Source organism: Herpailurus yagouaroundi, unplaced genomic scaffold (assembly GCF_014898765.1).
Source record: "Herpailurus yagouaroundi ecotype Mexico unplaced genomic scaffold, PumYag 184, whole genome shotgun sequence".
Lineage (NCBI taxonomy): Eukaryota > Metazoa > Chordata > Mammalia > Carnivora > Felidae > Herpailurus > Herpailurus yagouaroundi.
Genome location: NW_024412415.1, coordinates 38,991,281 through 39,016,975, shown reverse-complemented (window position 1 = coordinate 39,016,975; position 25,695 = coordinate 38,991,281). Strand labels below are relative to the sequence as shown.

The 25,695-nt window shown below is 48.5% G+C and overlaps 2 protein-coding genes across 6 annotated transcripts; one reads left to right on the top strand and one right to left on the bottom strand.

Moving 5' to 3' along the window:
- Nucleotides 1-6,461: 6,461 nt before the first annotated feature.
- FAM219B (family with sequence similarity 219 member B) lies at nucleotides 6,462-12,184 on the top strand. Of its 2 annotated transcripts, none has more exons than XM_040493288.1 (5): nucleotides 6,462-6,690; nucleotides 6,903-6,990; nucleotides 7,629-7,706; nucleotides 8,093-8,141; nucleotides 9,673-12,184. In XM_040493288.1, exons 1-5 carry the CDS (start codon nucleotides 6,477-6,479, stop codon nucleotides 9,835-9,837), a joined length of 594 nt encoding a protein of 197 aa, XP_040349222.1. In that variant the 5' UTR covers nucleotides 6,462-6,476; the 3' UTR covers nucleotides 9,838-12,184. The 2 variants fall into 2 exon arrangements, with proteins under 2 accessions (XP_040349222.1, XP_040349221.1); XM_040493287.1 differs by having other exon boundaries at nucleotides 9,670-12,184.
- Nucleotides 12,185-12,480: 296 nt separating this feature from the next.
- MPI (mannose phosphate isomerase) lies at nucleotides 12,481-20,820 on the bottom strand. Of its 4 annotated transcripts, none has more exons than XM_040493282.1 (8): nucleotides 20,724-20,820; nucleotides 20,117-20,244; nucleotides 19,207-19,407; nucleotides 18,443-18,584; nucleotides 17,703-17,885; nucleotides 15,506-15,679; nucleotides 14,536-14,738; nucleotides 12,481-14,007 (listed from the first exon to the last, which is right to left on the bottom strand). In XM_040493282.1, exons 1-8 carry the CDS (start codon nucleotides 20,737-20,739, stop codon nucleotides 13,789-13,791), a joined length of 1,266 nt encoding a protein of 421 aa, XP_040349216.1. In that variant the 5' UTR covers nucleotides 20,740-20,820; the 3' UTR covers nucleotides 12,481-13,788. The 4 variants fall into 4 exon arrangements, with proteins under 4 accessions (XP_040349216.1, XP_040349217.1, XP_040349218.1 ...); XM_040493283.1 differs by having other exon boundaries at nucleotides 20,117-20,490; nucleotides 20,724-20,778; XM_040493284.1 differs by having other exon boundaries at nucleotides 20,648-20,755.
- Between the last annotated feature and the right edge of the window lie 4,875 nt (nucleotides 20,821-25,695).

Genomic DNA, 25,695 nt, shown 5'->3' with positions numbered 1-25,695 from the left:
GATTATATTAAAAAAAATAAAATCTTAAAAAATAAAAACAAAAAATGGGGCGCCTGGGTGGCTCAGTTCATTAAGCATCCAGTTCTTGATTTCAGCTCAGGTCATGATCTCACTGTTTGTGGGATCCAACCCAGCACAGAACCTGCTTGGGAATCTCTCTGCCCCTCCTCCACTTGTGCGCGTGTGCTCTCTCTCTCAAATAAATTTTTAAAATTAAATAAAAATAAAAAAACACCAAGCTCCAAGCTTGTAGATAGATAGAGACAACAGATTGGTGGTTGCTGGTGGTGGGTGGTTGATGGTGGCAAATGAGTGAAAGGGATCAAAAGGTACAAACTTTCAGCTATAAAGTAAGTCATAGGCACACTCAAATGAGAAGTTTAAGATACAAAACAGATGAACATAAGGAAAGGGAAGCAAAAATAATATAAAAACAGGGAGAGAGGGATAAAACATAAGAGATTCTTAAATATAGAAAACAGAGGGTTGCTAGAGGGGTTGTGGGAGGGGGGATGGGATAAATGGGCAAGGGGCATTAAGGAATCTACTCCTGAAATCGTTATTGCACTGTATGCTAACTAATTTGGATGTAAATTAAAGGTTAATTAATTAATTAATTAATTTTAAAAAAAGAAAACAAAATAAGTCATGGGATGGAATGTACTACATGGTGACTGTAGTTTATACTGTATTGCATATTTGAAAGTTACTAAAAGAATAGACCTTTAAAGTCCTCATCACAAGAAAAGAAATTTTGGGGGCACCTGGGTGGCTCAGTCTGTTGGGCCTCTGACTTAGGCTCAGATCATGATCTTGCACTCTGTGAGTTTGAGCCCCACATCAGGCTCCATGCTGACAGCTCAGAGCCTGCAGCCTGCTTCGGATTCTGTGTCTCCTTCTCTCTCTGCCCCTCCACCTCTCATGCTCTCTCCCTCTCTCTCTCTCTCTCTCTCTCTCTCTCTCTCTGTTTCTCTTTCTCTCTCAAAAATAAACATTAAAAAATTTTTAATAAATAATTTAAAAAAAAAAGAAAAATTTACTTGTAACTATGTATGGTGATGGATATTAACTAGACTTAACTGTGGTGATTATTTTGCAGTGTATACAACCTGAAATGAATATAGTATTATAGGTCAATTATACCTCTCAATTAAAAAAAAAAGAAAACCTTCACAACTGTCCCCTTTCCCTTCCTATGTCTAATCCCAAATACTTGCCTAGATAAAGGAATTCAGCTCCAGTGGAGAGCAGAACCAGAATTCTCAACAGATGATGAAGATTCATCTGTCCCAGGACCATGAAAAGTTAGGAAATGGGTGAGATTCCCATTACCTGGAGTCAGGGATAAAGTGACTACACAGTGAGGTCAAGAGAGCTTGAAAGCCAGGGCGGAACTCCTTGCTCCTAACAGCCAAGAATTTACCCACCACCGACCCCAATGAAGAATAAAGTAAGTCTGAGAATCAGAGACAAGGAGGTACCTTATCTGTCCTGTTCATCATTAGATCTGCAAGGCCTGGGATAGCACTGCCCCACATTAGATGAATAAAGCTTTGCTGACTGCAAGAGCTAAGGATCCCCAGGCCCAGCAGGGGAGCCAGCACAGTCACTCTGGGGCTTTGTGTCCTGTGCACTGTGGAAGTTCTCGCCCTGAGGACTCGTCCTCTGACAACCTAGGTTTTATTCTTTGTTGTTTCTTTTGGGGAATGGGGAGTCATTTATTTTTTTCTTAGGTTCCTAGTGAACATGATATCTTAAGCGGAAAGGAGAATTGCTCACACCCAGGCAAGGACAGTTGGGCAATCAGAGCTTCTTCATTAATAAAATGAGTTTGGACTGTATAATTTCTAAGATCCCTCCCAGCCCCAAAGTTCTATGATTCTAAACTAACTAAAATTTAAGAGAAAGATATGATATTCAACAAATATGAATTACTAGGACTTTGTGCTAAAGACAAGAGTTAAAAAGAAACAAGGTAGTCTGCCCTTTGGGAGTGTAAAGCCAAGTGAGAGAATGAACACTAAGTTTCTAGAACACTAAACTCTTTAAAGGTTACATTTTTTTAAAAAAGATTTTATTTTTGGGGCGCCTGGGTGGCGCAGTCGGTTAAGCGTCCGACTTCAGCCAGGTCACGATCTCGCGGTCCATGAGTTCGAGCCCCGCTTCGGGCTCTGGGCTGATGGCTCAGAGCCTGGAGCCTGTTTCCGATTCTGTGTCTCCGTCTCTCTCTGCCCCTCCCCCGTTCATGCTCTGTCTCTCTCTGTCCCAAAAATAAATAAAACGTTGAAAAAAACATTTTTTTAAAAAGATTTTATTTTTAAGTAATTTCTGTACCCAATGTGGGGCTCAAAGTTACATCCCCGAGATCAAGAGTCGTATGCTCCATTCTCTAAGCCAGCCAGGTGCCCCCATAAGGTTACATTTCTTGAGTCTTATGAGATGCCATTCCAAGCACTTTACACTTTAACCTCACAATTCTTTTAGATACGTACTCGTATTATCCCCTTTCTCTGCTAAAGAAACTGAGACGCAAAGAAGTTAAATACCCTGCCAGTAAGTGGTAGAACACATAATCAAGATTCAAGGTCCATGTTCAATCACTTAGCAGTTAACTGAGCACTAATGATGGAAGATCCAGGAGGGGTATGGAGGAGGGCACTCCCACTCTTGCTACAAGTCCCTGGAGATTTTGTGACGTCATGTGGGTTATGACATTTTCTTTGGCCCTTAGTGAAGTCCCCATCAGTTTAACAGGCAGCACAGCTGATGTGGGAAACAAAGGCAAAAGAAAATTTAAATTTTCTTACAATTTACAGCCCATGAGACAGGCAAAGTGACCTTCCTCTAGGAACTCAGCTGCCTCAATGTTAATGATGAGGGACCATAAGGCAAGCTGAGGGCCAAGCACAAGCTAGCACAACGCCCCACCACCCAGGTGGGATATGTGTGATATTCCTCAGGCACTCCTGGCTGCCCAAGAACAAGAGAAAGAACAGGAAACAAATGGTTAAACTGATAGAGTCTCCATCTGTTTACAAATATCTTAGTAATATTACAAGAAAAGGGCAATCTTTTTTTTTTTAATTATTTATTTATTTTTTAACATTTATTTATTTTTGAGACAGAGAGAGACAGAGCATGAACGGGGGAGGGGCAGAGAGAGAGGGAGACACAGAATCGGAAACAGGCTCCAGGCTCCGAGCCATCAGCCCAGAGCCCAACGCGGGGCTCGAACTCACAGACTGTGAGATCGCCACCTGAGCTGAAGTCAGACGCTTAACCGACTGAGCCACCCAGGCGCCCCAGGGCAATCTTATCAATAGCCTAATCTCTAGGAACTCCCTACTGTCTTAATTATAATGCTTTGCTAGAGGGCAAAACAATTTTGACAATAGCTATGCCTCCAGTAATCTGTTTCTTCTTTAGCATATGGAAATCCTTTTAAGAAACTTCCTCTTGGGGTGCCTGCATGGCTCAGTCGGTTAAGCATCTGACTTCAGCTCAGACCATGATCTCACAGTTTGTGAGTTCAAGCCCCGTGTCAGGCTCTGTGCCAAAAACTCAGAGCCTGGATCCTGCTTCTGATTCTGTGTCTGCACCTCCCCCACTCGCACTCTCTCTCTCTCAAAAAATAAATAAACGTTAAAATTTTTTTTAAAAATAGAAACTTCCTCTTGACTTTACCTCCCCAACTCCACAGTCACTCTGAACAACCCAAGTGCAGCTCTTTCTGCCTACCCTGTGCTCTAATAAAATCACCTTTTTGCACCAAAGATGTCTTTGAGAATTCTTTCTTGGCCATTGCCTCTGAACCCCCACCACCACTCCAAAAACCCATCAATAATACTTTGCTAAGGGCAAAAGGCAATCTTAGCTTAACATTATCCGACCTCCAGGATCCTGTAAGTCTCCTTTAACATATAAAAATTTCTTTGGAAACTTACTTTATATCCCAAGATACATGTTAGCAATCATCCTCCAAGCATATGGCCCTCTGACATACATCTGAAGGGTCTCCTAAGGTTTTATTAGACAGTAATAAATGAACTTTTCCTAACAAAGCTAGTCCCCTCAAGGTCCTGGAAACCTTGCCTCCAAATTCCTTAGAGACTTATGCTATTCCTAACCCCTTTCCAACTTGGAAGTATATAATCAATTGCTCCTCATAATCCCAGTGCAGCTCTTGCTGCCCATGGGTCCTGTCCCCATGCTATAATAAAATCACCTTTTTGCACTGAAAACATCTCAAGGATTCTTTCTTAGTCATTTGCTCATGAACCCAATTTCATAATTTCATCATCATGAGAATTAAATACAAAGTTGAGCCATATGAAGTTGTTGCTAGACATCAAAAACAGGTGGAACCTACCAAAATAGTTAACATTCCTCCGTGCTTCAGATTTTTCAAAAACTCCAGTCCTAAATTCCTTTATTCCTGTCCTAAAGCACAGTTCCTCTCAACTGTTAGGGTGGCCCTGGGGATTCAAAATTGCGTATTGTTGATCTACCCTGTGGAGGCCAATCAATTAGCCTCATGGCAGCCTCATGAGATCTGGCAATTCCTACATGGATCTGGAGCTTCTTTCCAGCAAGGCATAAGCACATCCCTTGGGGGCCAGAGAAGCCAAGAGCCATGACAGCTCCATGCCCTGCTACACAGAGAGTCAGTGCACTTTCACCCTTCTTTCCACAGACTATTTTGCATTATTTGTTGCTGTATGACGGGTAGTGACGTTTGGTTCCATTTTAAAATGTGGAAACTGGGGCGCCTGGGCGGCTCAGTTAAGTGTCTGACTCTTGATTTCGGCTCAGGTCATGATCTCACAGTTCATGGGTTCAAGCCCCACATTGGACTCTGCATTGATGGGTGAGGAGCCTGCTTGGGATTCTGTCTCCCTCTCTCTCTGCCCCTCCCCTGCTTTCTCTCTCTCTCTCTCTCTCAAAATAAAAACATTAAAAAAATTTTTTAAACGATAAAGTAAAATGTGGAAACTGACAAGGGTGCCACAGGCAAGCTGAGGGCAAAGCACAAGTTAACAACTTCCTCTCCCCGCAGGTGAGATATGAGTGATATTCCTCAGGCACTTGTGGCTGCCCAAGAACTAAGGAAGGGGGAAAACAAAAGGTTAACTGATAGAGATCACAGCCAGGACACAAGTCTCCATCTGTTTACAAATGTCTTAGTAAACTACAAGAAAAACACAATCTTATCAATAGCCAAACCTCCAGAAACCCATAGTCTCAGTTTCCTGGAGCCCTAACATCACCCTTTCCTCCACAGTGATGTGAGGAACAAAGGCAAGAAGGAAATGGTTAACCCGTAGCCCATTGGCAAATACTTGAGGCAGGCAGAGTAACATTTCTCCCTTAACTCCCTACTGCCTTAATATTAACGCTTTGCTAGTGGGAAAAACAACCTTAGCTTGAAGACAGCCAGGCCTCCAGTATCTGAGTTGTCTTTAGCATACGAAAATCCTTTTGAAAACCTCCCTTTTTTTGAAAAAAAAATTTTTTTTTCAGTCTATTTGTTTTTTGAGGCTCTGCGCTGTCAGCTCAGAGTTCCACATGGGGCTTGAACTCAGAAACAGCCTTGCACTCACAAAGTGAAATCATGACCTGAGCCAAGATTAAGAGTTGGAGGCTCAACCAACTAAGTCACCCAGGCGCCCCTGGAGACCTTCCCTTTGCCTTTATCTCCCCCAACTCCATAGTATAACATCAGTCACTCCTCAGAACTGCAGTGCAGCTCTTTCTGCCCACGAGTCCTGTCCTCGTGCTTTAATAAAGTCACCTTTTTGCTCCAAAGCGGTCTCAAGAATTCTTTTTTGGCCTTCAGCTCCGCACTCCCCTCCCTCCCCGCCCCGCTCCAAAACCGCATCAGAAAGCAATGTCTAGAGAGGGTTTAGTACCAAGTAGTATTAGAAATAACATGGGTTTGAAGTTAGATGGATCCGTCCAGGCACTGCCCTTAGTGTGTGACCTCCTCAAGGTCCTTGAACCTCTCTCTCGACCTTCTGGAGAAGGGCGTTAATATCTCCCTTTCTCATACAGCTCTTTTCAGTTCAACCCAGACTCTCCATGACCGGGTGAGACGCAGAGAGAACCCTACGAGGAGGCACTGCGGTAAGTGCTGGTGCGCTAGGGGGTGAAGAGCCCCGCCCAGCGAGCGTACAGCCGGGGCTTTCCATAAATATAATACTTTGCTTCCACTGAAGACAGAATTGGCCTCGACATGCCCAAGTTCAGGTGGCCGACGAGTACCACAGTGTGTCCCAAAACCCGGAACTGACCCTAACCAGTTCCCCAGGGTGCGGTGTAATTGTGCCAGCCCACAGCAGGCGGGGCCGGAAGTCTCGGGCGGCTGCGGCCTGCGCCTGCGCGCCGCCATCTTGTTCGGAAGAGACCGCCTCCCTGCCCGCCCAGGACTCGAACGCCAGGAGGCGGGGCTGTGCGTTGCGGCGGGCCGTGGCCGGGCCATGACGAGCGCGGAGCCCAGCACGCCCGGGATGCGGGCTTCTACCCCGGGACCCCGGCCCGGCGGGACCCCGGACTGCGCACCGGGCGCCACGAGGCTGCCCTTCGGGCGAAGCGGCAGCGGAGTCCCCCGACTCGGGGAGCGGCCCCGGGCGGTTGTGGAGAAGAGGGGACCGTACATGGTGACGCGCGCGCCTTCCATTCAGGCCAAGCTGCGTGAGTGCGGCCCGATTGGGGCGGGGGCGTTCTGCCTGGGCGGGCTACCTGGTCCCCTGGGCGGGCTCCCGAGCCCTGCTGGGGATACCCTGGAGGGGCAGCTGCAGCCAGCTCCCGTCTCGAGAATGTGTTCGGAGAGAGCGGGCTCCTGGCGTTTGGGAGACACGGCGGAGTGGGGAAAACCCCGCTGACCCGGGCCCTTTGACTTCCAGAGAAGCACCGGGACCTGGCCAAGGCCGTTCTGCGGAGAAAAGGCATGCTGGGGGCCTCGCCGAACCGCCCCGATTCTTCAGGGAAAAGGTCTCAGCAGGCGCCATCTCCTCTGTGCCAGCAGTTTCCAGAGAAGGCCTTACTCCTCACGCTGGGAGACAGTTCTCACGCTTTAAGACCGAGCTAGTGATTCACCTGGCGCCAACCCATTTAGTTTACTATTTTAAAATGGGAAGAGGAATGACCTTTTCTTTTCCTTTAAGGATGTGATGATGTCAGGGAAATGGCTTTGGAATGACAGTTTTGTCCGTGCTTAGGCTTGTTCACTGTGAGTGTCAAGCTAGGCAGGAACACAGTGGCTGGGGTCTCCAGGAGTGAGGATAGCAGTGTGGGAACAGTCAGTCCTGTATTTCTTTTGAACAGAACGGTAAACTCTGAGGGCTGGATGGGACCTTATCCAGTGCATCTTACAGTTAAGAGCTAAAACTCAAGAGAGGGGAAGAGAGATTTGCCCAAGGACTTGCAGTTGGTTGGTGAGGAGGGGGAGCTTTCCCAGTTCTGGAAAGAGTAGCTGTGGTTTTCCTCAGGAGCAGTAGGGGGAGTGGTGTGGGGAACTGCAAGACCGTACTGCAGCCAGTTCTTTTTTCCATAAGGGCAAAGACTCTTGACTTTCCCTGGGAAATGTTGGTGCTTCATCTATGCCTGGTCTCTTCCCCATCTCCCCTCAGGTCAGTGAAGTTTAACAAGGGCTACACTGCCCTTAGTCAGAGTCCAGATGAAAACCTGGTGTCCCTCGACTCTGACAGGTGAGTGCTGTCTTTGGAACTATCCCTTGGTGGAGTGATATGGGTAAAACAGCAGATCTCTTCCAAGAACCTTCATGCATGTTCCAGGGCTGTCTTCAGAGCATTGTCCCTTCCCAGGATAGTTTGGTTAAAGCACTCAGGCGATCATGCTGTTCTTGGATATGGAGTACCAACCTTGTGTGGGGGAATCATCCTCCCCTGTTATGTCTTCAGTGTTAGTGACAGTGACCCCGTCCCTGCTTGAGCCCATGGAAAGAGCCACTGGTACTCATGACAGATTCTGGGTTTCAGTTCTCTGATGTGTGGTCTTCATTGCACAAGTCCTCCAGACCCCCTTGCATGCTCTCCACAGGCATCCCCCTGAACTGACTGTTTTCCTCTTCTAGTGATGGGGAGCTGGAATCCAGATACTCCTCCGGGTATTCCTCTGCAGAGGCAAGTCCAGAGCGCCTTTCTGCACGGGGCCAGGCTGCAGGCAGCATCGCCACCACTGCCAAATGCTTGTCTTGTGCCTGCTGTATGCACGGCACTGTGCCAGACTTACGGTCTGTTCTCCAATCTTCTACTCTGTCTTAGTCCCTCAGCAGAGGTATAGGTGTCTGAGGAGGGCTGTTGAAAATTCAGGAGACCATAGGGCTGAAAAGGACCTCACAAATCTTCTAGTGCTGGTCACCACTTAGAAAAATCCTTTTGGGAGGTAGGGGAGAATAAAAAAAGAGAGAAAGAGAAAAGGAATCCTCTTGCCAAACCCTGCCTAAGTGTTCGCCAGCCTCTGCTTGCTTGTGCCTGGGTACTCACTATCTCCAGGAAGCTTTCCCGCCTGCCCTTCCTCTAAAACAGACACATACACACACGTTCCTTTTTCAGGTAGCTCTTAGATAAGGCAATATTATTGACTTGAAATGTCTCCTGCACGCTGGACTCAGTGGTCCTAGGCCTGTCTTCCAGTGTCACCCAGTAATTCTGGTTTCCCTTCCTTTGATTGCCTTTTATCTGAGATCAGCATTCCTGTCCCTCCCTTGGCCATCCTCCACCAAGGTTACTTTCTTCCAGGCCAAACAACTTCAGTTGTTCCATCTATGGGAACTCAGACTAAGATACTACTGGGCTGGCCTTTTGGACATGTTTCCAGAGTGACAGCCCCAGACACACAAGGACTGTGTCTGTTTTGGCATGTGCAGCTTTCTGCCTTAGAGGTGAAGTGCTGGAGACATGACTATATGCCACCGGTATTTTTCCCTTGTTCTTCTGGAAACCCTTGGCCACTCCCTGAGTTTCTGCCAAAGAGAATAGAGGCAGTCTGTAATTTTTATCCTTGACTACCTGGGTGCCTAACATTGTTAAACCTAAGAAAAGAAAAATTAGCCAAGAGCCAGGGAAAGTTCTATGCCATTCCCAGCCTCCTGTTCCTTCTGCTCAGCAGAACTGGTAAAGCTAGGCTGACAGGTTCTGCTTTGCAGGGAAGGACCTCTGCTAGCATGGAAGGCTAACATGTCTAACCAGCAGTGCAGACAAAGCTGCTCCCCACTTCGTTTCAACGTAACTCATGTTCTATTCTACCCCATTGTTCTGGTATCATTGTCCCATATTCTTCAGCCTTCACAAGGACCAGTCTCGGTTCCCAGTGGGAGCGGTCAGGCCATTGACTTTCAAACATAATCTGGAATCTGATATTTACGTCAGATGCTTTGGGATTCTTTAGTGGGAACAGCTCCCCTGGGGGTTATTGACATTGCAGCCTGTACAGTATTGGCTCAGGGCACTTGGGGCCCCTCACTGCTGGGTGAGGCACAGGTAGAAAAAGGTATCGCTTCCTCACATAGTCCAGTGATGTGTGGAGTTGGCCTAAGTAAGGGTGGAGCATGAACAGGAAGTTCTGGTAAGGAAATGTAGGTCTGCCTTTGGGCAGCAGTTATTTTTGCTTTACTGCCTGGCTTAAAGTTTTCTCCTCTCCTGCTCTTAGCAGGTGAACCAGGAAGTGAGCCGGCAGCTGCTCCAGGATGGGTATCACCTGGATGAGATTCCAGATGATGAGGACTTGGATCTCATCCCTCCCAAGCCTATGGCCTCTTCAACATGTTCCTGCTGCTGGTGCTGTCTTGGGGACTCTTCCTCCTGTACCCTCCAGTAGACATAAGCCCCCAAGATGGGCCCTGCTCACCATGCCTGCAGAGCCCTTTTGGCCCTTCTTAGGTCACAGAGTGCAGTGGGGACTGCTGTCAGCCTCAGAATCACTGGAGGCACTGACCCTCTGGGAAGGTCAATGACCTATAGTTACCCCTTACCTGGTGCTTCTCAGGCCAGAGGCCCCCCATCTGGGCCATAGGGTGATAGGTGGAATTCTGCAGTTTTCCTCTGCTATTGGAGCAGAGTTTGGAGAAACCACCTTTATAAGGGCAGGAACAGATGAATTCTGGTTCTTGTGGTCAGTGGCAAAGCTGGCTAAGGAAAAATTGCAAACATCTTGACAGGTATTTGTCATGCTCTTTGGAGGGAGAAAGCTTTTGTGCCCAGCCTATGCTGGATGGTGTATGGAAGCAGAAAATAGCACTTTATGGCTTTCAGTTTGGGAGTCTGAAAAAGAATAACTATATGGGACCAGTTTAAGAAATTGCATATGCTCTCCTCTTCCTGGCTCCATGATGGGTTACGTGCTTGACACTCAAGAAAGCATAAAGCAGGGCCCTTTGGCTCTCTTCCCTTGTGCCTGTTTGGCTATGGCAGGGAGTACAGCAGGTTGCTTGATGGCACAGCAGGATCAAGACTTTCAGAATTCCTGGATCCAGAGCATCTCCAACTGGCTCAAACTGTCTGGGTAGGTTTAGTGACTGTGGTCAGCCCACCCTAGTTAGAGAAAAATTGCTCCATTATGTACATATTTATTTATTTATCTTTCCTTGGTGGCCATTCTTTGCCTTGTTGTTAGCTAGTTCAATACACTTTTTTGAATGTAAAGGTCAGGTGAAGGGCCTGGAGCTTGCCCCAGAAGCCTGCAGGTTTGGGTTACCAGCAGAGGGAGCTGCAGGGAGCAGTCAGGTGCCTTCCTATTGAGCTTTTTAAACTTGAGAATAGCGATGGGTGAGTAGTCGTACAGTTGTGTGGGCTGTGATGTAGTCAGAGGCTCGCAGGATGGAGAGGAGGGACCCATTACAGCTTCCGAGAGCCTGCCTGAGGAGATAATATGCCATTGCAGAGGGTTTCCCTTCATCCAGCATGGGCCTCACGGCAGATACAGAGGATTGGGCTTCACGGTAAACCTCTGGTGCCACGCAACCCTCAGAGTAACACAGCTGGGACAGGCCTAATCTCCCCAGTGAACACGCCGGCCCCCTGCCCCCAGTATCTCATGCATCTCATCATCTCTTGCCATCCCAGTCCTCTCTAGAATTTAGTTTTCAATGCTTTTTCTTTTCTTTTTCCTTTTCTTTTTTTTGGCCTCACCTAGAGCCCCGGTGAGGATTGAACGAGAGTGGACACAGTTCCCAGCCCAAGGGACATGATGGTCAGGATTGGGGTGTGGGCCCACATGGGAAAGTACCTGGTCTGTTACTTCATTTGATGTCGTGGCCTCTAGAGGTATGAGGAATGACATGGACTCTTGCTCTACCACATGAGGTGATTGGACGGCTGAGAAGGTCCTTATTTGTTAGGTGTAATCTAGTAGCATCACAGCAGGAGGGAGATGGGACAGATGCCAGAGGCACCTCGAGTTAGGGTCTGGAGGATAGGGGACACAGATGCTCCCGAACGGGACAGGGCGATGTCACACAGGTGCCTCACATTCTGATAGCTTTGTGCAAATGCCCACAGGCATTTGAAGATGTGAGAACATCCTCATCCTGAACCCTTTGCCCATCCACCAAAGACTATTCAGGCCTTTCTGGTTTCTGCAGACACATGAAGAGAGGCCCCGGTGTAGGGCAGTGTAAAGAAACTGGTGGTGGCAGGAAACCCAGTGGGGGCCAGAAAGTGCTGTGGAAGCCCAGGGGGGCCACATTTCTGTGGGGGAATTGGTTAGGAGAGGGTAGCTGAGCATTTGGCAACAGCTGTGGTGAAGGCAGCAGGGCCCTAAGATGGACCTCCAGCTGGTAGTTACTGTAAATCAACACTGATGTATTTGCCTGCATCTGTTCCTGGAGAGGATGTTCCGGAACTGGTTACTCCGTGTAGAAGGCATTACCTTTGAAGTTTTAGGAATAGGGTAGCAAGGCAGGGTAGAAACAGTCTCCTGTTTGGGGCCAGAGGTCCCAGGCTAAAATGTCACCAATAAAGGCACCAAGGTGCCTAGAGCCAAACTGCCTTAATTCAGAGTGCTGGATATTCTGCAGATGACAGTGCCCTGGGGAGAGAGGGGTGTATTTGCACTTACCTCACAGAGGGGAGTATGTGTATGGTGTTTACAGAGTACTCTACAGAACTTTTGGCTTAGGCTTCTACAGCTCTGGGGGTTTCTAAGAATAAACACAATCATGCTAGTAGTTAAGTCGTCTCTGTGTTACAATAGGATTTTAAAGAAAGCCCTAGACCACAGCCTTCTGAAATGAAGAAACAGCCTAATAGCCCCAACTGTGACCATTCGTCCTAGGACCTCTTGTTCCTACTATTCCCAATGGGCATCATTTTCAGGCCTGTGTCATTGGAGACCATGGATGGAACAGGCCTTTGCACAGCACTTCTCTTTAGACTGCGTTCCCTTTGACAGACCTTTTCTTCCCAGGTCATTTTTGGGTTTTAGCTGAAGAAAACTTGGAGGCCAAAAAAAAGACACCCCAGAACAGATTGGCCAGAACTTTTTTGAAGGTAGTTTCCTAGATTTCCATTGTATAGGAGGTCTAGTGTGGGCAGTAGCCCAAGAAGATCCTTTTGTGCTAGTCTAAACCCTTACCCCACAGGAAGGAGCCAACAGCCTGGCTCTCTGCTAAGTCTGAGGTGACAGGATCTCGGACTGCAGACAGGATCTCGGACTGCAGTCAGGTACTTCAGTGGCAGAACCGACAGCTGTGCCACCTCTTGCAGACTAGAGGAGGGTAGGCACGGGAAGAGCAGACGCTCTATGTATTTCCTGCCAGTTTAGAAAAAGTAGCTAGGTTTCTCTTCACAACACAAATTGGATTGCCCTGACCCCAAATCCCTGTGTATACAGTGACTGAATGTGCTCTAGAGAAGTGGCTGACAAACTCGGAAGGGTTGGTCCGTATGTTTGGTGTTGCAGGCCCTACAGTCTGGTGCATTTACTAAATTTTGCCACTGTAGCCTGAAAGCAGCTGGATGGTATGTAAATGACAAGTGTGGCCAGCTCCAGTCTGCTGGCCTTAACATGCTGATCCTGGCCCTAAGGCCAACTGAAACATTGGAGAGGAGAATCTTACACTGACAGTACCTGTCTTTAGATCCACCTTCCCCATATGTAGGACTCAAGGCCTGCCTGCAAGCTCTGCATCTAAGGCTGAAGCCGGCTGCCCTTCCTATAAAAGGGCCCTGAAGTCCAGCCTGCCCTCCACAGGGAGCTCTTAGACGCAGAAATTAAAGCAAAAACTGGACATCCAGAAAGGGCTCTATCCTCAACAGTAAAGGTTGACTGCTCTCCATCAGCCTCAACACAGTGATCTTTAATTGCTTTGACAGAGTCAGAGGGTGGCAATGAGTAATGAGTCCATAGGCCTACTCTTTTCCTTCCTTTGCATTTGAGGAAATGGGCAGTCCCAGGGCCAGAACCCTGTTCTTAGAAATGGCCTATCCTTTTGCTGTGAGTGATGCTGAAATAGTACTAGATTTTAGCAGCCTGCTTAATGCCATAAGCTGGAACAGCTGCTGCCTCCTGCCTTGAGGAGAGCCTGGCTGAGGTATGGTGAGAATACAAGGGGAGTGTCTGCTCTTAGTTCTCATCGGGGTCCTTCTCCCAAGAGAAAGATGACGGTTTGTCCTAGGCTTGCTCAGGAGGCACTACCTTCAAGCTTGCTACTCTCCCCCAGCTCTTCCAGGGCACACCCAAGTCCAGAACAGGGAAGGGTTTGAGCTGGGCCTGAGAGGCTGGCTAGGATTTAGGGTAACTGTCGGAGGAGAGCCAGACAGGCTGTGGTCTCTACAGCAGGCAGCAGGCTCGGAACATCAGCAGGTCATCGGGCACAGTGAGCTTCAGTGAGACGCTCTCATTGGCCCCAATGAAGAGCACCCCACCACGCTGCAGGGGGATTGGTGTCTGGGCTGTGGGAGTGCTGGCTGTCACTCTTCCCTGTACTATCAGGAGGATGCTGGCCGAGTCCACTGCCAAAACCTTGTATTCAGTGATGGAGCCAGGGACCTGGGCAAAACAAACAGCAGGATGATGCGCTTCACTTTCTGTTCCTATCGGCTCACAGTGGGCCCAGGACAACCCCAAAGACAGTGAGAGGAGCGGTCAGTTATCTTCTTCCCCGCTGCTCAGGCTCTTGTCAGCATGGAGGCCCACATCCAGTCTCTGGTACAAAGAAGAGTGGGTAGGTTCTGTGGCTATGCCTCCCGTACCCCCCACCAAGTGAGCTTAACAGAAAGGAAAACCAGCCCCAGGTACACTCCACATTGTGGACCTTGCCAGGGTTTTTCTTTTTTTTTTTTTTATGTTTATTTTAGAGAGAGAGCATGAGCAGGGGTGGGTGGCAGAGAGAGACAGAATCCAAAGCAGGCTCCACACTGCACAAAGCCTGATGTGGGGCATGAACCATGAGATCACCACCTGAGCTGAAGTCCAATGCTCAACTGACTGAGCCACCCAGGCGCCCCTTGCCAGGCTTTTTCATGCCACACAAAGACAATCATCATAGCTGCCACCATCCCCACCCTCCCCACTCACCTCCATCTTCATGACAGTGAAGTCTGGCACAGGGGGGTTATAGATAGAGAGGTAGGGGTCTTCTTGACTCTGTGTTGGAAGAAAGAGCCTGTCCTTGCTGGGGGTATAGTTGAGCATTTCACACAGAGTTGGCACATCGATGAACTTGGGTGTCAAGCCAGCACGAACAGTATTGTCTGAACACGCCATGCACTCCACACAGTCTAGGGATAGATAGTTGTCATGCACTAACCTGATGAAGGATGCCTTGAATTTAGACTCTCCAGGGCTGGGCCTCCTAACGTTGGGTAAAACGTGTGAAATGTATAATCTGGGAGAATGGGCTAAGATATGAGATACTAAATACAGGTAGTAGGTCACCTGCATATTGTCAGTCACGTTAGCCCCTGGGGGAGCCCCAACCCTCCCCAGACTATTCTACCACAGAATCCTGTCCATGAGTGGACAAATAGCCAAGAGTCAAAATGTGACACCTTTCTGTGAGAATGTATTTTCGCATAAAAATCTCTGGGTAAAGACACATGTAAAGGTAGCATAACGTAGGGGAGAGAACAGCAGCCTCATCCAATATAGCCTGGGTTCAAATTGTTAACCACACATGCACACAAGACTCAGCGTGAGAGTACTGGGACCTCAAAGGGTGTGAAGAGTCAAGCAGTATATAACACAAAGCTGTCGTTCTCCATCCCTACTGGTTACTTCCCTGCCCACCCCAGGAACCCTGGGAGGTCAGAGCTGGATGGGACCTTAAAGGTCTCTCCTTGACCACCTCCTCCCCTTTTATCTAAATGAGGAAGCAAGGCTTGATAGGCTTGGTAGACTCACTGCTAAAACGTTGCTCATCTAGGGGCGCCTGACTGGCTCAGTTGGTGGAATGTGCAACTTTCGGCCTTAGGGTTGTGAGTTTGAGCCCCACATTGGGTGTATAGATTATTTAAAAAAAAAATCTTTAAAAGAAAATGTGACTCACCTCCTTTCAGGTAGGCATGGGGCACATTGGCCTCCAGAAACATGGCCTCTCCTGGCTTCAGGGTAAGCAGGTTCAGGAAGTAGATGGCAAAGCATCCAATATCACCTGGATACTGCTGATGCAGCTGCAGCAAGAGCTCCCCATTGATGTCCTCCATGTTGTTTCCAGCAGCCACTGAGGGTCACAGAGTGCCCCAAGGCCATTTAGGAACCCCCAGTGGTGTTTACAGCCCCACCACGGCCACGAAGTCCTGGGGAAGTCCCTACCCTCAGAAATCTAGAAACTGGTGGGTGTGTCTGTCTAGCCACATCCCCACCCTTTGTAGGCTGGCCTTCCTTGATCTTCCAGCCCACAGAGGTGCCATTTTCCCTTGTTCTGACCGTCTATATGCTCAGAATTACCCTAGCCACTGGAAGAGCTAAGGTTTGGGGCCAGATAATCCTTTGTTGTGGAGGCTGTCCTGTGCATTGCACTATGCTTAGCAGCATCCTTGGCCTCTACAACCAAGATAGCACTAGCACCCCAATCCATGTTTTGAAACAAAAAATGCTCTAGACAGTTGCCAGTGTCCCCTAATTGAGAACCACTGCTGTAGAATCTCAATCTATTTAAGGGATAACCCAAGAGTTCCATGCGGAGTGACCAACTACCCCAGTTGGCCCAGGCCTTTCCATTTCACAGCGCTGAACATAACATGTCTCAGAAAAAGTCCCAGACAAACCAAGATGGTTGATTACCCCAGAGAGCAAGAGGCAGAATGAGCCCAGGGTCAAAACTGTGTCCTGGAGACTGACCAGGGTAGGGAGACCTCAGCCTGGGCTAGATTAGTGAGGGAAGTCTTGGAAATTGGGGCAGGGGAGGGTGGTGAGCTGAGATTTCTTGAGTGTGCAGAGAAGTGGGGAGGGCATGAGTAAGTAAAAGCTGAATGTGTCAGTGTCACAGTGAAGGAACTGGCTGCTCTGGATTGGAGGGTGGTTCTGAGCCTTCATACACAGACATGCTGAATGTCTGTTCTGTGCAAAGCACTGGGAACACAGTCTCAAGGAGACAGATTCCTGGCCTGGAGAAAACCCAGGTGATGCATGTGGTGATATAGACTCACAGGTGCTACACCTCACATATCAACAGGATGTCCTGGGAGCTCCCAGCAAGAGTATCCCATTCTGCCGTGAGTGCCACTTGGAGCACTCTGAATGCCTCTCACACCCTCCAGCGATCAGCAGCCCAGAGGCTTACCGCCCGCAATCTTGGGTCTCAGTATTCATTCATTCGGTCCTTCACAGGACACAGATTTACTGAGAACCGGCAAAATATCGTGGGATGTTCTAAGGGCTGGTGATGATCCAAGAACAAGATAAGGATCCCTTTCCCTTTGTAGAGTTTAAATTCTGGCGAAGGGAGAATGGGCAAATAGGTATAAAGGGGAGGCATGCAAGCAGAAACACCAAAAGCAAAAGAATCCAAAGAAAACAGTATGTTTGGGTAAAAGAGCTCCCTATGGCTCAGAGGTGACAGGAGAAATGTGTAGGGAGCCAGAAGAGCTCTGGGGTTGCCTGGAGAAGGGGCTGGGGCCTCATCATGTGTGTCACATAAGCTCAGAGCTGGAATCCACTCTGCCTTGTTTTATACTGCTTGTACTAACCTCCAGACCCAAATGTGACAGCCACACCCATCAGTCATTTCCTGAACCCTCCTTAGTTAGCACAAGGCTGGGCACGGAGCAGCTATTTAAGGAAATATATCTCTATCTATCTATCTATCTATCTATCTATCTATCTATCTATCTATGTATCTATCTATCTATATCTATATATGTAATTAAAAAAAGATCTGATTGAAAGCTCTGGGCTTCAGGCCTTTGGAGAAGAGGAGGATGAGCATCCCCATGTCCCCTTCCTACTTTCTAGGCCCAAAGTATAAATCCATCCATGGAGAACAACTGTAAGGCTGGGGAAATCTCAGAATGCCTAGGTGGAAGACCTCCTAAAAGTCCTCCAGGCCACTCTGTCTCCAGCCGTCTAGAGAAACAAAGACTAGGAAAGAAACGCTCAGTTACTAACAGACCATCGAAGTCATCTAAGGCCCATTTTGGTGATGCACTTTGAGCAGAGAGGTTGAGAACCCTGTCCTCCTCAGTGCCCGGTGCCCATGCTGGGGCAGTGCAGGCCGGGGGCACCGCACTGCCTACAACACCCACCTTGCTGGGAGATCCGCTTCACCAACAGGTTGAGCTGCTCCATCACCACCTTCTTCTCGCTCTTCATCAGGTGGGAGAAACAGCTCTGCAGAGCAGAGGCCACACACTGGGAGTCACTGCTCAGGCTCTGCTTCAGCTGTGTTGCTGCATTATCTCCAATAAGAAACTGGAACTCGGGCACCTCTGCAGGAAGGCCATGCCAGGGCCCGTATCAGGAATGGCAAGGTGGAACCCACACGAGTGGGAAGTCGGAAGAGGCCTCCCTATCCCATCCCTAACCAAGGAGCCAGACAATGCTAAGCAAACTTTGAGGTGGAAACCAACTGCTTGCCACCAGCCCTACCAACCATACCTGAGCCTGGTCTCACAGGTCCACCCCAGTGGATTCATAGGGCCAGGGGCGCCTGAGTGGCTCAGTAGGTTAAGCATCCGACTTCGGCTCAGGTCATGATCTCACGGCTCTTAGGTTCGAGCCCCACATCAGGCTCTGTGCTGACAGCTCAGAGCCTGGAGCCCGCTTCAGATTCTGTGTCTCCTCTCTGCCCCTCCCCTGCTCAGGCTCTCTCTCCTTCAAAATAAGTAAACATTAAAAAAAATTAAAAAAAAAAAATTCATAGGACTAAGCAGCCCCTCAATTACTGTGACACTTAGCCTCTGTTCTCTGCCCCTATTCCAGTTCTGCCCTGGGTTGCCTATGCACCGTAGGCCCAATATGCATGTTCTATTTTGCCCAGTCTTACTTGTCAGAAACGTCACAATTTCCTCAACTGGCCGGAAGCCACATAAACCCTGGAAGGAGGTGAGGGCAATGGCTATCTCTGGCTTATGGTTGGCATCGGGGTAGTGCTGTGGAGCCTGGAGGTGCAATTTCTCTGCCAGCTCCTGTGGGATGGCGAAGGGAAGAGGAGGATGGTCAAGGTGCAGTCATCATACCTAGCAGGACACCAGTCCCACCCAGCCCTTGCTCTCTACCCGCCCTGGTCACCAGATAGCAGTGGCTTCATACTTTTGGCAATGAGCCCAGTCAGGGCATAATGCAGAAACTCAGGGCCTGGACTGCAAATCAGGAAACCCCAACACCAAGTCAAGCTCAGACACTAACAAGCTGTGCAAGTTTGGTTAAATCCCTGTCTTCTCTGGGTCTTACTCTGCCCATCTAGAAATGAGAAATTTGGACACACAAATGCCTAGGAGTTGGGGCAATAGTTAGGGTGCCTGCCTTACCCTGGAAGGCAAGTCCTGGGCTGGATGAGGGGAACCCAGGAAAGAGCATGGAGAAACTCCCTGGGCACAGGCTGGTCAGCTGTCCGCTTAGACTTAGCTGCCAGCATGTGTCACCAGCATCTGGCCTTCCAGAGCTAAATTGGGAGTCGTCAAGCCTGAATTTAGCTTTGGGCTGGACTGTGGCACGTGGGTGGGGTAAAAGCAGCAGTAAAAGTAGTGGGAGGGCCTTGACCTGAGTTCTTCTGTACCCCGACCTCTGCACTCCACTCTAATCCTGTACCTTGTTAGGGTGTGCCTGGATGGACAGGGCAGTTTCAACCGAGAGCACTTTGAAGAGGAAGGGCAGCTTGCCATTAAAGGTGTCCTTGACCTTTGAGCCCAAGCAGTCCTGGTTCTCAGCGATCCACTGGCCTAGGGTCTTCTGTGAGATGCGATTGTCAAGGATCTTGGCATCTCCCCGGGGATGGCACCCCATCCACAACTGGAAAAACATAAAACTTGGGAGGGAAAAAGGAAAAACCGGACACCACCAACCTGAATCCTGAGACAGGCCTCCCAGGCCTGGGCATAAATGCTCATGCCATCACAGACATACAGGAAGGCAGCAGACCCCAGCATACCAGGAGTCAGGAGACCCAATTCAGGCTTTGCCCCCAACCGGCTGTGGAAGCCTGGGTTGGTTATTTCTGATCTCTTGGTCTCGATTTTCTCATCTGTCCAATCAGGAGAATGACACCTGCACTGTCAAGGTCACTAAAAAGCTCTCAAATGCCTCTGAGAAGGGTTAACATTCATTTATTCCAATCTCAGAAGTAGAGGCCTTTGGCCTTATACTTTGGCTTTATCTCACCTAAATAAATGGGCAGGAAAAATACATATTTTAGGTTATTAAGATGTAAAAGTCAAAGTTTTAATTGTCAAAGAGGGCTGAATTAAAATTCAGTAAGTGCTGGTAGTTCTTGGGGGAAGGAAGATACCAGAAATCCCAGCCAATTATGACAAAACCTCTCTTCTTTTGGTGCTACCATCTGGATTCATTGCCTGCCCAGATCTGAAGAGCCAAGAGGGCTTCCCTCCCTCTTTGCTGCCTCCCTCTCCCAGCTGACCTAAATGATTTGCCCCAGGCCCTCTGAGTGAAGGAATCCCTTGGTCTCACCTGCTGGTAAAGTCAAACACAACCCAGGTCTCACCTCTGCATATGGCTTGTCCTCTGAGATCTGGGCCAGCGGGTCACTGCTGGCCAGCAGCCGAGCCACTTCACTGTTAGAACCTGTCTTCCCCCAGGCATACTGCTGCACCACACCTGAAAGGGGGAATACTGGGGGCATAGAGAGTGGGTCAGCTTCCACCCCACTCCTGAGGCCTGACCCTACTGTCTTGGGGAAACTAGACACGAGCTGAGGGTTTTGTCTGGGGGACAGTCATATAAGGGGTTTGTAGGTCGTTAGTTGAGACCCTTCTCCGCAGGCCTCGATGTTCCCATCTGTAAAGCGGGCAGTAAGGCTTTTCCGCGGACATGAGTCAGGTAGATGCGCTGAGGTGACGAGGAGGAAGCGGGAGGAACCTATTGGACAGCACCCCGTCTCGAAGTGACCCATGCGCGGCCCCTCCCCGCCAGACCCTCCTTCAAGCGCTGAAATGGCTCAATCCCCATCGCAGGTGCCCCCTCCTCTGCCCAGAGCCCATCCATCTTTTCGCGGAGCCGCAAGCCTGGGTCCCACCTGGCATTTCAGGTCGGGAAGGTTCCCCGCGACGCGACCCTCCCCAGTGTCCTCAGCAACACAGCCGACAGCCCACCTTGCTGAACTGCCATCCTCGCGGTACCGGACCTGGCTTCTGGCACGTATGCACTTCCCGACAGCACCCGCAACGCCCCTGACCCAGAGCTTCCTGGGAAATGTAGTTCCTCGAGTGCCTCCTTGGAGGGCCGTTTGCCGGGGGTGGCCACTGGGAGCACTCTCAATGCCTCTCACACCCTCCAGCGATCAGCAGCCCTGAGGCTTACCGCCCGCAATCTTGGGTCTCAGTATTCATTCATTCGGTACTTCACAGGACACAGATTTACTGAGAACCGGCAAAATATCGCGGGCTGTTCTAAGGGCTGGTGATGATCCAAGAACACGATAAGGATCCCTTTCCCTTTGTGGAGCTTACATTCTGGTGAAGGGAGAACGGGCAAATAGGTATAATAAATAAGCAAGTCATATAGGATGTTGAGAGATCAGTGCTACAAAAAGTGGGGGTGGGAGTAGGAAGCACTTTGCAGAATTTAAAATATCTAGGGAAGTCTTATTGAGGAGAGGAGGTTTGAGCACAGACTTGGAGGTGAGGAGGAATATTCTGACAGAAGAAACTGCTTGAGCAAAGACTACGGTGGGAACATGGGAATGTGTCTGTTATATTTTGGAATAAATAGCAGAGAAGCCAATGTGGCTGGAGCAGTGAGCATGTGTGTATATGTGTGTGTGTGGGGGGGGGTGGTACACGTGAGGTGGTCAGAGAGGAAAGGCAGTGCACAGAACTCTGCAGGCTATTGTGAGAACCTCAGATTTTACTGAGTAGCTCAGTCAGTAGCAAAGAATTGCTGTGATCTAAGAAGGAACTCAGTGATGCTTGATGATGTCAAATGTCACATGCAAGGCCCTTAACCTGAGCTTCAGTTTCTTCCTCTATAAAAGGGAGATAATAATGCCAGCCTAACAAGTATGTTGGAAGGTGAGATGAGATGATGTGGGATGCAGGAAGGCAGTCAGCGCTCCATGCTCCTTTGATCCTCCCTGCCTTAAGTACTGCAGGACACAAAACCCCAGCCCCTCCTCCAGGCTGAGCTGCTCACATGTCAAACACACGGAAGTCAGGGAGAATCACCAGGAGCTCGGCATGGTGAAGGCTGGGCTGGGCCTTGTTTGTGGAGTAATCATGGGGCACCTGGGTGACTCAGTCAGTTAAGCGTCCAACTTCGGCTCAGGTCATGATCTCACCGTACATGAGTTCCAGACCCGTGTCAGGCTCTGTGCTGATGGTTCAGAGCCTGGAACCTGCTTCGCATACTGTGTCTCCTTCTCTCTCTGACTCTCTCTCGCTCTCTGTCTCTCTCTCAAAAATAAACATTAAACATTTTTTTTAAAATAAATCCTCTGGAGGGGCACCTGGGTGGCCCAGTCGGTTAAGCGTCCAACCTTGGTTCGGGTCACGATCTCACAGCTCATGAGTTCGAGCCCCGAGTTGGGCTCTGTGCTGACAGCTGAGAGCCTGGAGCCTGCTCTGGATTCTGTGTCTCCCTGTCTCTCTCTACCCCTCCTCTGCTCATGCTGTCTCTCTCTGTCTCAAAAATAAATGAACATTAAAAACATTTTTTTTTAAATAAATCCTCTGGAAAAAGGTTCCGACGTCTGGACCTCACTCAGCAGCCCAGGAGGAGCGCCACCAGCTGGGGCACCTGGAATGAGAGCTACAGTCCTGACTCTGCTTCCCCACCCCACCACTAATTCTCACAGCTTGTACCTCACATGCCCAGGGGGAAAAGGGGGTGCTCTTTTCCCTGCCCAGCTGTGGACATTGACCTCTCCTGGGGTCCCCTGGCTCAGGTAAATCAGCCTGCGTTTCAAAAGAAGCTTCACCATATACTGAGGAATAATAAAATGGAAAACACAAGAATCCTACAAACAGCACATCTCACATACCTCCTACCTTTGAATACCTTTCCTTTACCTCGTTCCAGCTCCTCCAGCTTTATGAACCTTCCAGTGTAAGAATGAAGGATTAGTTTAGGCACGGAGGTGGGGTGGGCAGTGTTCTTGGAGCACCTCCCCCACTACCACCACTGAAGCCAGAGTTAGAGTCACTCCTTCATAGTATCTCTACACAGGGAAGAAAGAACTTAGATCTTTGGGACAGATAGAGCCCCACCCCACTCCACTCTTACCTTCCTTACACACAGAAAAATCTATCTGCAAGGGAGACTGGTATGTTTGGAGACCCTAGAACCTTTCACCCTTACGTCTTGCTTGTCTCTCTAGTAGAACGGATCACGCTTTATTATCTAGTGATGATCTGCTTTCTTTTCTCTTTTCCCTACTAGACCTTATATGTAATCCAGCTTCATATTTATGCCAGTACCCAGCTATAGCTCAAGCTATAACAGCAGCTGACATCTATTTTGCTATGTACTAAATACTGTGCTATGCCCTTTTCGAAAATTGTCTCATTTCATTCTCAACATAGCCTATGAGATAAGTAGTGCCCTGAGCCCCATTTTAGAGATGAGAAAGATAGGTCTTGGAGAAGTGAAGTAACTGCTCTAAGAGTACAGAGTGCCAATATGCTATACCTCTTCCCCTGTTGAATAAGTGAATGAGTAAATAGTTGCATGATGTCTCTTTCACAGAGAAGTGGATAGATCCCAGAGGTCTTTAGAGACAGATGGGTAGGCAAGCTCCACATTGGTGATACCAAGTTCCATTCTTTCTTCATCAGCCCAGCATTGTACTAGGCTGAGCAGACAAGGAGGAAGCAGGCTTGCTTCATGTTCTGTGGCCTGTTCTTTCAGGCTGCAGACAGCAAAGATCTCTATGCTGCCTACGATGATGTTGTGGTAAAATGAGTTCCTGGCCAGAGCCTCTAAAACCTTTGTAATGTCCTAAGCAATCAAAGTGTTAGAGACATCTTTTGTTTCAATATTTGGCCTTTGACCCCCAGTTCCTGACACAGAGCTCCTAAATCCTTTGGAATTTCCTGGGTGACCACAGCAACTTTGGTCCTAAGGAGGCACCTCTTATTGGGCTCCTGGATAGCTTTCAGGATGGAAGGCCAAGCCATGAGTAGAAGCTTGGGAACTTCAGCCCTGCCTCTCCCATCCTCTGTCCTCTGGGGAGGGAGAGGGGAGAGATTAAATTAACAATCAATCATGCCTACATGATGAAGCCTCCATTTAAAAAAAAAAAAAAATCCCTGAACTAAAGGGCTTGGAGAGCTTCCGGGTGGGTGATCACATCCGTATGGCAGAAGGGTGGCACGCCCAACTCCACAGGGAGGAGCTCCTGTGTATCTCTTCAACTGGTTGCTCATCTGTATATCCTTTATCATACAACAAACCAGTAAAAGTTCCCTGAGATCTGGAAGCCAGTCTAGCCAGTTATCGAACCTAAAGAGGGGGTCATGGGAACCCTGGTTTATAGAAGTACCGGTGACAACCTGGGGCTTGGTATTGGCATCTGAAGTGGGGACAATCTTGTGGAATGAGCTCTTACTTAACCTGTGGGTTCTGATGCTAACTTCAGGTAGACAGTGTCCGAGCTGAAATGAATGCTACTGAGCTAGTGCCAGAAAATTGGTTAATGTGAGGAAAAGGAAACCCACGTTTGGTTACAGAAGTGTTTGGTGTGAATATCAAAGGAGAAACCCAAGAGTGTTTCTCTACACTGCCCTCAGAGGAGTGGTCGTGGGGGGTTAGAGCTAGATAATTTCTAAGGGCACACAAACGTCGACTCTTTTGCTTTCTCTTGCTTGAGGAAATTTCCCTGGAGAAAAGTTGAACAGGGCCGTAAAGGATAGTTGGAATTTAGACAGGGAAGAGGAAGGTAAGAAAAGTGAATGATGGTAAGAATAAATATTTACTAAATGCCTATCATGTGCTCAGTACACTGCTAGTGCCAGAACACCAACAGTGAGCAGAACAGACCCTACTCCTGCCCTTCTGGAGCTTACAGTCTAGTGGGAGGGAGAGCAATAAACAAATAACCACCTATACAAGTGTATACTTATAATCTGCAATACGTATTGTGAAACAAAACTATAGGGTAATATAAGCATTTGTTGTGGGGGAAGGAGCGGATCTAACCTATTGAGTAGAGAGGCAACTCCTGAAGAAGAGGCTTCTGAGCTTGGGTAAAAGGATAAATTGGGGTTAACTAGCCAAGGATGATGAAGGCATGGACTAAAGAGCATACCAGGAAGAGGGAACATCATGGGCAAAGGCCCGCAGGCAGGAGGAAACAAGGAATGTTTGAGAAACTGAAAAGCCACTAGGAAGGCCCGAATGCATGAGGGTGGGCACAGGAAGGAGTGGGAATAATAGATAGTTGGGGGCAGATCCTATAGGACCTAGAGGCCACACCAAGAACTTGGGCCTTTATGGAAAATAAGTGAATGACTTTAAGCAGAAACGTTTATAATAATATATTGTTTTAGAGGAATATTTGTATAATAATATTTTGTTTGTTTATTTATTTACTTATAATAAAGAGACAGAGAATGAGTAGGGGGAGGAGCAGAGAAAGAGGAAGACACAGAATTCAAAGCAGTTTCCAGGCTCTGTGCTGTCAGCAGACCCTGATGCAGGGCTCAAACTCACGAACTTCAAGATCATGACCTGAGCTGAAGTCCAACACTTAACTGACGGAGCCACCCAGGTGCCCCTATTTTGTCCCCTTTAAAGAGATCTCGGGTAACAACATGAACAACAGTAGACCAATTAGCAGCCCTGTACCAGTCCAGGGGAAGGAATGACAGTGGCTGGATTTGGTGGCAGCAAAGATGAACAAAGCAGAAAGTGTGAAGAAATAAGGGTAGTGAGATGTGAATCGGCCATCTCCCCCATGGCTGATGGCTCTATTGCTGAAATTCCTCATTCACTAACACATGCTTGATGCCCTGAGTCAAATCCCAGAGCAGGTCCTAAACCTGTCTCAGGGATCCTCATCCCTAAAACCATAAAACTTGACAGCAGGGGGCAAGACCTAAAAAGAGTCAGGACTCAGCATGTGTGTGG